General features: G+C 39.7%; 1 protein-coding gene across 4 annotated transcripts in view; it reads right to left on the bottom strand.

The window, feature by feature from the left end:
• The window catches only part of tax1bp1b (Tax1 (human T-cell leukemia virus type I) binding protein 1b), a 90,877-nt gene that overhangs the window by 16,635 nt on the left and 59,287 nt on the right, over nt 1-14,955 (bottom strand). For all 4 annotated transcript variants that reach the window (XM_052015813.1, XM_052015816.1, XM_052015814.1 and 1 more), the window contains 3 exons: nt 4,116-4,211; nt 3,309-3,498; nt 3,017-3,174 (listed from right to left, as the gene is read on the bottom strand). In XM_052015813.1, coding sequence (XP_051871773.1) covers nt 3,017-3,174; nt 3,309-3,498; nt 4,116-4,211 — 444 coding nt within the window. The remainder of the gene's footprint in view (nt 1-3,016; nt 3,175-3,308; nt 3,499-4,115; nt 4,212-14,955) is intronic.

Raw genomic sequence — 14,955 nt, 5'->3', positions numbered from 1 at the left:
TGGATGCAATGTAGGAAGCAGACTTTTCCACAACTGGGCAGGAGGTACCTGACAGGTTGGGTGGATGACGAGTTTGAGTGGTGCAACCTTTTGCCATTTATGTAGGGCTACTGACTGCTAGCAGTGCATGGACTTGACCTCCTCAATATCAGCCTAATGCTGCTTCACCCGGCTTCAGAGGTCATGGGCCAAGAATTCATAAGGAGGCTTTGAGTACCTCCTTGAATCATTTCCTCTGCCTGCCTGGGGGTGTAATCTGTTCCCATGAAAGAGCTTGGAATAGAGTGTCTGCTTCAGGAATCCTGAGTCAGGCATACGAGCAACATAGACTTTCTCATGTAGCCACTGAGAATAACTAGAGCCTCAATGCTCTCGATGTTGGCCTGGAGAGGATAATGACATCGGTATCTTATCCTTCAGTGAATTTGGAGCATTTTGCATAGACAGTGTATTGTTGTGCCTGCAGTAGATAGTCCTGGTCTCAGAAGCACATAAAAGGGCAGGATTAACTGCTGCCCTGTGGATCATGAGTTTTGTGCTTGGTCTGAAGTTCTGATTTTCAAATATCATTTTCCTCAGTGAACCAAAAGCTGTGGGGAGATTGCATAATTATTGTGCTCATAGATATGGGGTGGTCCATGTTTTCCAGTGTCTTGTCATGAACCTTTCTTGTTGGAGGGCAGAGCTGTGCAGTGGGGGCAGGTCACCTTTAGTTATTGTGCAAGGTCCATCCTGCTTTATGCTTCACTGAATGAGTCAACCATGGCTTGGATCTCACCCTCCAAGTCTGCATGTATACAAGCATCATCCATCTGCTTACTGCAGCTCAACTTCTGAGCCTGTGCTCGTTACCCTACACTGGTCCTCAGATTAGCAGTAACACAAATTTTTGAAACAGCTTCCACATCCCTCTGTGGTCTTACTCCCCAACTCCCTCCAGTTTATTTCTGCAAGCTGAACCAACTCAGTAACCCTTTGTGACCTCGGCAGTCCTCCAGCTCTGACATTGATCATCTTCAACAAGTATGTTCATCCATTGGCAGATATGTCCAAAGCCCTGGGGTTCACTTCTAAACCTCTCTACTATTTCAAGTCAAAACCTAACTTTCTGAGCAAGCTGTTGGTCCCCTATCCCAATTCATGGGTTTGCATCAAATTTTCTGATACTATTCCTCTCAAACCCCAGGGTACAAGATGGTGAATAAGTGCATCTCTCCAGCCCAGATCCAACTAACATTAATTTTAAAACATCAGGTTAGTTCAATCAACAATTAGTTAAATCAAGAAGCTACATTCTTGTTACATTTCTTTTCAAGGCATAATTAAATTCTAATGCATTTGCTATGGTCCTAACCCACTGTTATGGAGAACAAATGCTAATTACCATGTTTAGCATTTACTGGTTTGTTCAAAAGGGCAACCCTAAATACGAAACTTCTAAATGCAAATAGGAATTCTGTACAATGTTATTTGCAGCTGATTGAATTCTGAAGATGTTTCTTTAAAATTAATTTCTCTCTTGTACTTTATTGCAATCCATCACCACAAACTATATGCAACTCTATCTTGATTGTTATTGCTCTTAGAATTCAAACAGGTTGGTGTAAGGTCACCTCCCTGGAAGGGTTCTCATATCCAGCACTTCAGAGTTTCTTGAGAATGATGCTGCAATTTTTGCACTAATGTGCACCCAAGTGAGTCAAAGGCAATAAACTGAAAGCCTATTTCCCAAGCTTTTGGCATTGTTAGTCTGTTATTGTTATAAGGAAACACACATCAAGTTGTAGGAGGTCTTTATTTCTGTAGTCCTTGGAAGCACCACCTTTTCTTCCCTGGCATAGTTCCACCATACTTAGTCTTGCTGAAATCATGTTCAATTGGTTAAAAAAAAGTTAATAAACTTGAGATTCTCTTTTGGCTCGTCCCATATGTCTTCATTGCTACACCATCTCCTTGGGTCATACAGATAACTGCATCCATCAGAAACTCCAAAATGTTTCAGTCTGGCTTCAAAGTTTGTTCAAATTTCTTTGTTGAAAATTCATCAACCTGAAATGTCAAGTATTTCACTCTCCACAGATGCTGAATGGACTGCTGAGCACTGCCATCACACTCTGTTTTTATTTTCAAGTCAAATGGTACTTTGGAATGTCAATAAATCTGAATTATAAGAATTCTCCTGCATACTGCAAAAAACAGCAAATGAAAACTGGGTTCTCCTTTGTGATTTTCACATCAGTTTCTTTTAAGGATGTGCTTGGTGACCCTTGCCCGTACAGGTTGATAAACAACTAAAATGGACTTTGTTTTTTTCTATTGTGTTTCTTTCTTGTAAAAATTGTGTATAATTTATGATAAATTTATTTTTTTCTTGCGAATGCTGCTTATATGATACTATGTGCCTGTGATGCTGCTGCAAGTAAGTTTTTCATTGCACCTGTGTATACATGTACTTGTGCAAATGATAATCAACTCGACTTTGACAAATCACATGGTATTATTCAGAGAATGATGCCCACTGGAGACATAGTATCTCAGGGTACTGGTGGTTGTGAAGTACAATAGCCCAGTGTACCTACCAAACGGGGGTGAAAAAATGTGGGCTTGATCGCAAAAACCTCTGCTTAGTTAATTATGAAGTTACAGCATAATAAATGCTTAAACATTTCTGTACTAGGTCAAGCTGAAACACTGCCTTGATATTTACACTTAAACATGAAAAAAATGTGATTTTTTTTTAGCCAATGCAATGCATGGATATAAATATGTATGAAAGGAATCCATTGCACTCAGCATTCAGAATGGTTAACCGCAGGAATTGTAGTAAAAGCATTACTTGCATTTAATTATATTCTCAGATGTGTGAAAACTAACAACTAAAACTCTTTGTACAATGAGTCAACTTGTTGCTGAACTGCAGGTGGCCAGAAATAAATGATATACCAAAGCCTTTTTTTTAATGCAGTAAACCGATCATATTCCCTTTAAAAGTAAATGAAAATCAAATAGAACTTGCATTAATGAGCTCATCAGGGTCCTCAAGGCCATCTGGCCGACTGAAGTTACGAGAAGGTTGGCTGCAGACCACGGCACTATCCAATCCCCATGGAGGGATGCCTGCAGATACTTTATGGATCTCATCAGAATAAAGTGCTCCAGCTGCTCCATCAGAACCTAAACATCAGGAAAAAGTGTCAATTTACTGAAAGCGACAAAAACAGATGATATTTTAATGTCTAGTTCATGAATAGTTTCAAGTTGATCTGAGATCACATTGGGAGAGGATGGGTCAGAATATTAATACCAACCTCTTGCAGGCTCAGCATAAGGATTTCCAAACAGTAGTCCAGGATGTTTCACAGGTACTAAGGGAGCCTCCAAAGAATACGGATTTGGGTATTGAAGTATCTCCTGGTCATCTTGGGGTTTTGAACTTTGTGAATTGTCCTCTTCAGGAACCCTTTCACCTCCATGCTTGCTTACCTCTTGTGAAAATCCCTACAGAAGAGAGAATGCAGTTAGCTGTGGAGTAATAAACACATCCAGAGCCAAGATAAACAAGTCTGTAACAAAGCTACAAACTTTGTCATACATCCAGGTAACATCCAAGAAAAGCATTTCAAAATTTGGTAATCTACTTGTTTGCTCTAAGTTTATTACGAGCCAAAGGGCAATATTTCAGTTACAGTTCTTAAGAAAAACTTTGTTTTTACAAAGTGCGTTCATAATTTACACCATGTAAAATGATTTTTACTACATGTATGAGAATCATGAAGTTTTTGAGCTGCCTCAATGATACATTTCATGAATGCACTAACATTTCAGAATACAATGTTTCTTCAGTTTTATACAGAAAGTTTTGCGGGGAGAGAGTGAGAGGGGGAAGAAAGAATGAAATACAAAATTCAAGAAACTATTTGCACTTACTTTGAACATCACCTAATAAGATTTTATATGTTCTGATGAAAGGTTACTGACCTGAAACATGAGCTCTTCTCACTCCTGAATGACCATGTGACCTAGTAATTATTCCCAGTATTTCTGTTCTTATCTAAGATTTTATATTGCCGTCACAATACCTCAGAAAATGGATTGGATGAGACTGAAGCACTTGCCTTATTCAGCTTTTCCAGCATTTCCTTTTCTTTGTCAATCTTTGTCAATTTTGCCTCGAGTTCCTGTATTTCCTGCTCTTTCTCTGAGAGTAGAACCTGGAAGAAAGAGTTCACAGCAAGAATGATATTGTCTCTGCTTCCATTTAATATTACTTAAACATACAAATTGTGCTAAATGTTTATGACTGTACTTGTGCCAACATGATGTGTAGAAGGTGACCAAGACAAGCCATACCACTCTTATTTAAGTCAGAACATTAAATTTTCCCACAGCACTTGACTTTAACCTCATGCCACTACTCTTGATTCAACCAAAACACATTTTCCTCTAACAATAATTAGCCTTTATCTCTAAATCACATTTTGGTATGGTAACATATCCTCCATTAAGCATCTCATCTTGTTCCATGAATGAGCCTCTCACTTAGAACCCTTGCTCTGGATTACGTAAGATATCTTTATTAGTCACATGTACATCAAAACACACAGTGAAATACATATTTTTGCGTAGAGTGTTCTGCGGGCAGTCCCCAAGTGTCGCCACGCTTCCGGCGCCAACAATAACATACCCACAACTTCCTAACCTGTAGGTCTTTGGAAATGTGGGAGGAAACCCACGCAGACACGGGGAGAATGTACAAACTCCTTACAGACAGTGGTCGGATTTGAACCTGGGTCGCTGGCGCTGTAAAGCGTTACGCTAATCGCTACACTACCGTGCCTGCCTATACCACAACTGTGTTATGCCCATAACACTACTGTGCATCATTTGTGATGACATCACAAATGTCATCCAAAGTTTCTCTCAAATTTCCAAATCCATACTTTCATATGACATAGGAGGCCATTTTGGCCTATGCCGGCTCACACAGCAATCCCATCCCCCTGCTAATTTTCCCTGTAATTTATTCTTCCTCCATTGTCATTAACTCCCCCCTAATTCAACCACTCACACGCACACTAGGAGCAATCCTTGGTGGTCAGCTAACCCACCAACATGTAAATCTTTGGAATGTGGCAGGAATCTAGAGCATGCAGAGGAAACCCATGTGGTCACAGGGAAAAACATACAAACACCACACAGGCAGCACCAGAGGTCAGGATTGAACCTGAGTTGCTGGAGCTGTAAGTTGTCCTTGTGTACATGGCTGGTAGGAGAATCAGAAGGGTGTTAATGGGTATCTGTGAGAGAATAGGCTACAGGGAAATAGGTCGAGTAATGGGATCGCTCCATGCACTAGCATAGGCTCAAAAGGCTAAATGGTATCCGTGCTGTATTGCTCTATGGCCTCCACTGACATAAGGATATATGAAATCATGAACTTATCCCCAACCTCCCTTTCCTTTCCAGATGTCTTAACAGTGTTATACCCCTTATATCCATGTCATTTATCTTGGAATTACATGTTTGAATTCCTGCAATTAAATTTCCATCCCTAACACTGTACTGAAATAAAGTCCCGTATGTCTGCATGCACAAGAAAGAGGGTGATTAAAAGCTTGTTAGTGGGGAATGGGCATAAGAAACAGGAGCAGGAATAGACCATTGAGCAGAGTGGGGCAGCTAGTAGAGCTGTTATTCACAGCTCCAACGACCTGGGTTCAGTCCTGGCCGTTGTAAATTTTCCCGAATGTGTAGGTCAGTGGGGGGGGGGGGGGGGGGAAGAGAGAGAGAGAGAATAAAAATGGTCTTAGCATGAACAGTGTTTCCTGGTCAGCTCAAAGTCATTGGGCCATAGGGCCTGTTTCTGTGCTATGGACTAATTCATTCTATGACTCTGATTTCAAGTTCAAGTTATACTTTATTGTCATTCACCCATATGCTGTAAAACACATGGAGGAACGAAATGTCGTTTCCCCTAGACTCACACAACAGACAACATCCACAGAACAGAGAATATATAGACAGAGTTAATGTGAGTAGGCTCTTTCCACCTAGATTAGGAGAGATAAGTACGAGAGGACATGGCTTTAGGGTGAAAGGGGAAAGATTTAGGGGGAACATTAGGGGGAACTTCTTCACTCAAAGAGTGGTGGGAGTGTGGAACAGGCTGCCATCTGATGTGGTAAATGTGGGCTCACCCTTAAGTTTTAAGTTGGATAGATACATGGATGGGAGAGGTCTGGAGGGTTATGGACTGGGTGCAGGTAAATGGGACTAGCAGAATAAAGTGTCAGCACAGACTAAAAGGGCCGAATGGCTGTGCTGTAGTGTTCTATGGTTCTATACAATAAACGTAGACAGAAAAATTGTGTAAGCACAAATTGTGCAAAAGATGGTATATACAGGATACATAATTAGTCCAAGGTTTAGCACAAAACTGAATTGGACATAGAAAATACAGAACTCAGTGTGTTGCACTAAATGTATAAACATGTTCAGCAGCAGCCAAAGTTCTTATGCGCCATTGTGCAAACCAGGACTTTTGACGCAGCATTTGTCTGAGACTGCCGCCAGGGTATTCAAGAGCCTGACAGCCTGGGGGTAAAAAAAACTGTCGTACAGTCTAGTAGTTCTGGCCCAGATGCCCTGGTACCACTTGCCAGTCGGAAGTGGGACAAATAGGTTGTGGGAGGGATGAGAGGGGTCATCTATGATTCTGCAGGCCTTGCCGGTGCATCGTGTGTGGTAGATGTCCAGGATGGAGGGAAGAGGTACTCCAATGATCTTTCCAGCTGTGCTCGCAATTCTCTGCAGAGTCTTGGATCTGCTTCACTATTCAACAAGATCATGGCTGGTCTTCTTTCCTAATGATTTTCTCCAGCTCTGTCCCCATACCTCTGGAGTTCTCTAATCTGCTAATTTCTGTTTTGAATGCAATCAATGACTGGGCCTCCACTGTTCGCTGGAGCAGAGATTCCAAAGATTAGCCAAGCCTTGAGAAAGAAATTTCTCCCTATTTCAGTTTTAAGTGGCCTACACTTTATTGTGAAACTGTTACCCCGATTCTGAACTCCTTAGCCAGGAGCAACATAAAGGACTCAATTGGATGGATGGATGGCATATGTCTCAATGATATAATTTCTTATTCTATTTTGGAGAATAGTAAGGAGATCAAAAGTGTACACAATACTCCAGGGGTGATTTCAACAAGGTCCTATTTAATTGTACGAAGATGTCCCTACTCTTGAAAATCAAATCATCTCGCAATAAAGGGTAACAAACAATTTGCCTTCCTAATTGCTCTCTACATCTGCTTGTTTGCTTTCAGTGACTTATGTAAAGGACACCAACATCTCTTTGAACATTAACATTTCTCAATCTCTCACCAAATGCTCTCAGCATTTGCTTTTTGACCAAAGTAGCTAAGCTCACATCTTTCCACATTTTGCTCCATCTGCCGCATTGTTTTGAAACTACATCCTTTTGAAACTTCTCCGCATCCTCATCACCACTCATGTCTCCACCTTAGTCTTGTGTCATCGGCAAACCTGGAAATGTTACATTTAGTCCTCTCAGCCAACTGTTAATATAAGTAGTGAATAGTTAGAGCCCCAAACTGCAAAGGATGAGGTCTTGGCAGAGACTTTTTCTAATTTTTGTTAGCCATAGGTGAGGTACAGGAAAATTGGAGGATAGCTAGCGTTGTGCTTCTATTTAAGAAGGGCAGCAGGGATAAGCCAGAAAACTACAGGCTGGTGAGCCTTACATCAGTGGCAGGAAGGTTATTGAAAGGGATTCTGAGTGACAAGATTTATTTGCATTTGATAAAGCAAGGATTGATCAGGCATAAACAGGATGGCTTTGTGCACAGCAATCCCATCTCACAAATTTGGTTGAGTTTTTTTGAAGAGGTGACCAAAAGGATTGATGAGAGCAGAGCAGCAGACATTGTCTACATGGACTTATGGCAAGGCTTTTGACAAGGTCCCACGTGGAAGGCTGGTGCTAGTCCATAAAGTCAGAACACATGGGTTCCAGGATGAGTTAGCAAATTGGATACAAAATTGGCTTGGTGGTAGGAGGAAGAGAGCTGTAGTGTAGGGTCGATCTTAAGATTGGAGCCCTATGACCAACAACATGCCAAGTCATCTGTTGTTTGTCACATATGTTAATGATTTGAATGAGAATGTAGGTGGCATGACTGATAAGTTTGCAGATGACACCAAAGTTAGTGGCATAGTGGACAGTGAAGGTGGTTGTCTAAGGCCACAACAGGATATAAATCAACTGGGAAAGTAGGCAAGGGAATGGCAGATGGAATTTAACTCTGATCAAGTGTGAAGTGGTGTATTTTGGGGAGCAAAACATGGGCAGGACATATGCAGTGAATGGCAGAGCCCTGGGGAGTGTTACTGAACAGAAAGACCTTGGAGTACAAGTATATAGTTCCCTGAAAACGGAAACACAGGTAGACAGGGCGCTTGTCATCATCGACCGTACCACTGAGTACAAGAGTTGGGACGTCATGTTACAGTTGGATGAAATGTTGGTTAAGCCACAATTGGAATACTTTGTGCAAGTCTGGTCACCACACAACAAGAAGGACATGGTTGAGCTGGAGAGGGTGCAGAAAAATTTCACAAGGATGTTACCTGGATTGGAGGGCTTGAACTGTCAGGAGAGATTGGATAAGCTGGCTTTGTTTTCTCTGAAGCGGAGGAGACTGAGAGGTGACATGAGGTACATAAAATGATAGGCATAGATGGGGTAGATAGCCAGTGTCTGTTTCCCATGGTAAGGGTGTCTAAAACTGAAGGGCATAGTTTTAATCCACTTGGCCGGATTAAACTCTATCTGTCATTTCTCCGCCAATATCTACAACTGATCTATATCCTATTGTATCCTTTGGGAACCTTTTACACTATCCACAATGCCACCAATCTTTGTGTCATCAGCAGCCCATCCACATTTTCATCCAAGTTATTTATATACATCACAAATGGCAGAGGTCCCAGGATGGGTCCCTCTGGAACACCACTTCTCACGGACCTCCAGCCAGGCTAAGACCTATCAACCCCTATTCTCTATCTTTCATGAGCAAGTCTATTCTGAATCCAAACGGCCAAGTCACTGTGGATCTTCTGGAGGAGCCCACCATGAGGGACCTTGTCGAATGCCTTGCTAAAACCCATGTAGACAACATCCAGAGCTCTACTCTCACCTTGGGCGCCTTCTTGAAAAACTCCATCAAGTTAGTAAGACATGACCTGCCCTCCATAATTAGGCCACGTTTGAAGTGGATAGCTTCAAATTAAGTTTGAAAAGACATGCATTCCAGTGAGAATGAGAGCTGAGGAAATCAAAGGGTTTAATGTGATGTCATTTTAAATTGGAAGTGTTGTATATGCGCAGAAAGTGATGGGTGGGTGGGATCTGATGCAAGGCAGAAATTCAAGTGTGATAAAGCTGCGAAATTTAAAGGAAACGAAAGTAACAAAACAAAGCAACAAAGTGGAAGAGAAATGTGCACACTTCAGTCATTCATCAATAGTCTAAACAAAATACAGGGGCATATAAAATGAAAGTAAAGCCAAGACACTATTTCCATCAAGTAGGTTATAGCCAATTCACATTTCTCAGCCTTGGTTACACTCCTCATATCAACTCCTTCTTTCTTTCAAGGGGGAAGAAGAAAATATTTACACACTCGCAAGTACAATCCTTTCTCAAACCATAGTTTGGAATCTATAAAACTACATATTGCTTCCTTTGTCAAGAGCTCCCTCAGCAGCAATTAAGAGACAAAATGAGGGATTACCCTTGAAATAAATGCCATCATTAAGTTTGAACTTACACGGAAAGATGTGGAGAAATTCAAAATTTTAAATTAATTACTCTTATGCATCAGCATTTTTTGGATTAATTTGCTTCCTCATGGTTACTTTGGCTTTTAAACATGAAATTAATGCATTTATTTTTTAAGAATAATGTTCACTCTTTGCTGTTTCACAGACGTCAGTGTGTACACAAATGGTGTGCATGCTCTGGAAACTGCATTTTGTATGATCCATGATTGAACAGTAATCTCGTGCAACTAAAATTTACAATAGTTTGTGCTGATTTTAATTGGATCAACAGATAATGTTTTGAATCATTTCAGCTGAAAGCCCAAGGAGCTGAATTATAGGGCTGCGGCTTAAATTAATGTTTTTTAACAGTATATTACTGAAATTATCAACCGATATTTCTTTCAGGGATGATATCTAGCAATTTCAATAAATTCTTTCCTGCATGCTCTGATTCAAAACATAAAGAGCATATTTTTTACACTTCATTTTTCTCCACTTAATAGATTGCACTTTTGAACTTATATTGCTTTAAACGTGCTCATGATCATCAAGATATTTACTTACAATCCTTTTGGGGATCTCCTAATAATTCATCTTTGTAATCTAATACCCTGTGTTAATTACTTGGATGGTTGCTTTTGAAATATTTAGAAATTTTCTCTTGCTGCTAGTTTTCTAACATATCTTTTCTGAGCCCATGAACACTGCCTCGTTATTCCTCTTTTGCACTATTTATTTTGTAACTTATAGTAATTTTTAGGTCTTGCATTGTACTGCTGCCGCAAAACAACAAATTTCACAACATATGTCAGTGGTGATAAACCAATTCTGATAAATGTAATCTCAAATAACCAGATACGTTTAATGATACTGATCAAAGTGCTGTACTCTGCTGAAGTTTACCGAAAATTCCATTTCAAAACTGGTTGAATTTTAGTCATATTATTGTGAATTTGATTAAAAGATCTGCTAAAGTTTATTTTGCTCAATAGACTGCTGCTTAATTACATGCAAATCAGTCACACTGTCAGAAGTAAGGAACTTTCACAGATCCCTCAGAAAATTTCATTTTTGAAAACAGTGTTCCAGCTTAATTCTGACAAATCTCTTCATTGTAGAAGTTTACACAGAACCTTTCTTACACCACAATTTTTTTTCTGCTTTTAAATGTCAGTCATGTATACTTGGAGGAATAGATGTGACTTTTCCATAATAGAAAAATGGGTTCAGAAATATATTGATTTGGGAGAGTTCCTATTTCTTCACATTCACCATGCATTGTGAAGTATCCTGTCAATTATGCATATACCCAAATGCCAAAAATTTTATGTTTTTCTTTAAATTAAACCCCAGGATTTTTATAAGCACTGTAACCTAACCAGATGTACATTCTACTTGTATATACTCTTTGCGTGAAGAGCTGGGCATCAGATGTTTTTTTTCTTTTATTAGACTGAACCTCTATCCCTCTCATCTATAATAAAGTTACTGAAATATATATAAAAATATATATGTTCTGCACGTGTAGATTATGTGCAATATGTTTACCATCTTATCCACCTGCGAGATTTCCTTCTGCCAACACCTTTCAAAGCTGAAGAGCTCAGACGTCTTAGATTTCCTCCTTAACCAAGTTCCTGGATAATAACCATCAGCTGTCCAGCTCTTCCCATTACCCTTGGCTTAAATGTTTTCCTTTGGTGGCTCAGTTACCAAAACAGTGATCAAACTGAGCTTCACTTGTTGCATTATAATTTGGCCACAATATCCTCCAGTGATAAAACACTATTCTATCAACATAGTTTAAAAATTAAAATTACCTTCAATATTCCCTGCAGTGCCTGGAAGCACCCAGGTAGCCCATTATTTCTACTTATTTGTTATACTTGACATAAAACTGTATATTTATGAGTCATAAAGTCACACACACAGAAATTGGCCCTTCAACTCACCATGGCCATGCCAACCATTAAGAACCATTGTATGCAAATTCCATCTACCAGGGCACCAGGTTCATAGTCTTCTGAGCCTAGGCAATTTAAGTGCTCTTCCAGATAGATATTAGGAGTACCTGCTTCTAACACCCACTCAAGTAGTTCCAACCACCCTCTGGGTGGAAAAGTTCTTCCTCAGGTCCTCTCTGAAGCTCTTATTCCTGAGTCTAAATATATACCCGTTAGTTTTAGACACCTCTTCTACGGGCAAATGTTTTCCATTATTTACCATCTTTGCCCCTCATAATTTTGCATCTGTCTTAATTCACGTGCCATTGGATCTTTAGATATTTATTTTTCCTGGTCCTACAATGTTGATTTCCCCTTCTAACTTTGTGCTATTTGCAAATATTTCCACAATCTTCTCTTCCGTTACTGTCCTCCAAATGAAAACAGCATGTGGGTCCATGCTTGCAGGTCTCTTTGTGGGATATGTAGAACATTTTTTATATTAGTCCTAGACTGGTCACCTCCCTTGCCTCTTCTACACTGATGACTGCATTGGTGTTGCTTCCTGACCTCACTTCAACTTAGAAAATTTCATCAACTTTGTTGTCAATTTTCCCCTTCTCTTAACTTCATATGGTCCAAACCAGATGCTTCCTTTAAATTCCCATCTCCATTTCAGGGTATAGGCCAGTGAACAGTATCCATAACTTTTCCACTAACCCCTATGATCACCTTGACTCCTCAAAACCTTCTTTCTAAAATGACTCAATTTTAGGTCCGTTCTGATAAAGGTTCATTAACCTATAACATTAACTCTTTTATTCTCTCCACAGATGCTGCCTGACCTGCTGAACACTTTCAACGTTCTATTTTATTCCTGATTTCTGACAACTGCAGAGTTCTGCATCTCACATTTCCAGCATTCTTTCCTTCTCTGTTCTCAGGCACCTCCTTCTATATACATCTCCTACAGAAAGATCAGGTGCGGTTAACTGACCTTCATCATCCTTTCCCACCAGTACCACCACCATTTGTGCCACTCTCTCTCTCGGTCTCTGCCTTAGCACAGAAATTCCTTTTGTTCTCTCCACCCCACCCTTTTCCCTGCAACTTAAAATATGCCTGACTTCAAGTTTTCTAGTCCTGATAAAAGGTTATCAACGCATAACTGGTTTTTGCTCCAAAGATGGTTGCTGACCTACTGTCTATTTCCAGCATTTCCAGCCAGAATAGGAAGAGCTCAGATGGCTGAAGGACTGGTGGAGGTTAAAGAGAGAGAGAGGGGTGAGGCCAAGCTTCATGCTTCTCATCTGTTCTCTATTTTGTGTTGTGTTTAGCTTCCACAGTCATATTTTCAGACTGTTCAGCCTCCTTGGCTATCCATTTCATACATCTCTGTAAAAGGATTCATCCATTTACCCTAGTGTTTCTTTACATACATCCCTTCCAAAACTTCTGTTCCTTTTTGTATCATTCTGATCAAGGTAAAAAGCCAGAATTAGCAAGGTAAAAAGCCTTGCTAATCTTATGTTTGAATTTACTCCTAAATTCACAGGCATTACGCTTTGAAAGGTTATATTCCACTTGGCCTTAACTGATGTGCCACTGTTCAACCTACAGCATCAACTTGCACAAGTCCTTCCTTCACTGACTTGAAGTTGGCTTTTAAAAACAAACTTGAATGAAGTGCTCAAGTTCCTGACAAATATATTGGTCCATAATTTGCTGCCAAAATAATGGCAAACCAAATGGTTCTCTTCATTATTTATATAAAATGTTAAAATAACTTCATGGGAAAGCAGATGTAAGATTCTTTGTGGAAATTTAGAACTTGAATGAGAAATGTCATTCTATCTTTAATTTTACAAAACCTTCATCTCACAGTTTGCCTCACCATTGAGAAAGATGAAATCGATGCACTTATGCTGAAGAAATATTATCTGGTCCATTTTGGTCCAAGTAACCTTTTAGTGTTTAATGTTAATTAGCTGTCAACTTTCCTAGCACTGAAAACGAACAATTACAAATAGAAAGAAAAATTACTGCAAACACTCAGCAGGTCAAGCAGCATCTGTTGAGAGTGTTTAAATTTCATGCTAATTCTCTGAATGGTTGCTTGGCTTGGTTGTTCACGTATGATGACTATTTGATGTGTGTTCTTGCTCACTAATTTTGAGTTTTCATCCTGCATCATGCTCTGCACTTCTTCAGATTGTGTCTGACATTCCCAATGGAAAAGCTGCTTACATAGCCAAATGACTGTTATTAAGGAAGGTGACGTGTTTGTGGTGCAACTAGCTACGAGTGCCATTTCTTTTAATTTCAAAATCAGATTTTCCTTTCATGCTTTCTGCACTTTGTTACATTGCAAAGTATTTTAATTTCTTTCGGGAAATTTTTAAACTTTTTTTTCCATCCTTCATGGCTTCAAAACTTGCTTACTAACCTATATAAAAAATCCTAGAATTGCTTGTCATGATTCTCAGAAAGACAACATCACCATTAAAAAAAATTAACTGAATTTGGTCAAAAGTGCACTATTTTTAGTTTTTAGCAAATGTGCATTTGGATTAAATTAAAATACTGATTTTTTTTGTAATATGCCTGAAAGATTTCAATTCCTGCTCAATAAAGAACATAGTATGTTTTCAGAAAGCTTTTATTTTTATATTATTGCTTTATATTTATAGAGTCACAGAGTGTGGAAACAGATCCTTCGGCCCATCTCATCCACGCCGACCAATCTGTCCACCTGAGCTCGTCCCATTTGCCTGCATTTGTCCCATATCTCTCTAAACCTTTACTATCCATGTATCTAAACATCTTTCAAATGTTGTAATTGTATCCGCTTCCACCACTTCCCCTGGCAGCTTGTTCTGTATAGCCACCACCCTGTGTGGAAAAAGTTGCCCCTCAGGTCCCCTTTAAAGCTTTCCCATCTCACCTTAAACCTATGCCCTCTGGTTTTTTTTTCCCTACCCTGGGAAAACACTGTGACCATTCACCTTATCGATACCCCTCATGATTCTATAAACCTCTATAAGGTCACCCCTCAGTCTCCTATGCTCCAAGGATAAAAGCCCTAGCCTATCCAGTCTTTCCCTATAACTCAAGTCCTCCAGTCCCAGTAACATCTTTGTGTATCTCTTCTGCAACCTTTCTAC

Source organism: Pristis pectinata, chromosome 5, assembly GCF_009764475.1.
Source record: "Pristis pectinata isolate sPriPec2 chromosome 5, sPriPec2.1.pri, whole genome shotgun sequence".
NCBI lineage: Eukaryota > Metazoa > Chordata > Chondrichthyes > Rhinopristiformes > Pristidae > Pristis > Pristis pectinata.
Note: the sequence above shows the minus strand (reverse complement) of the source record. Positions and strands in the feature narration are given on the sequence as shown.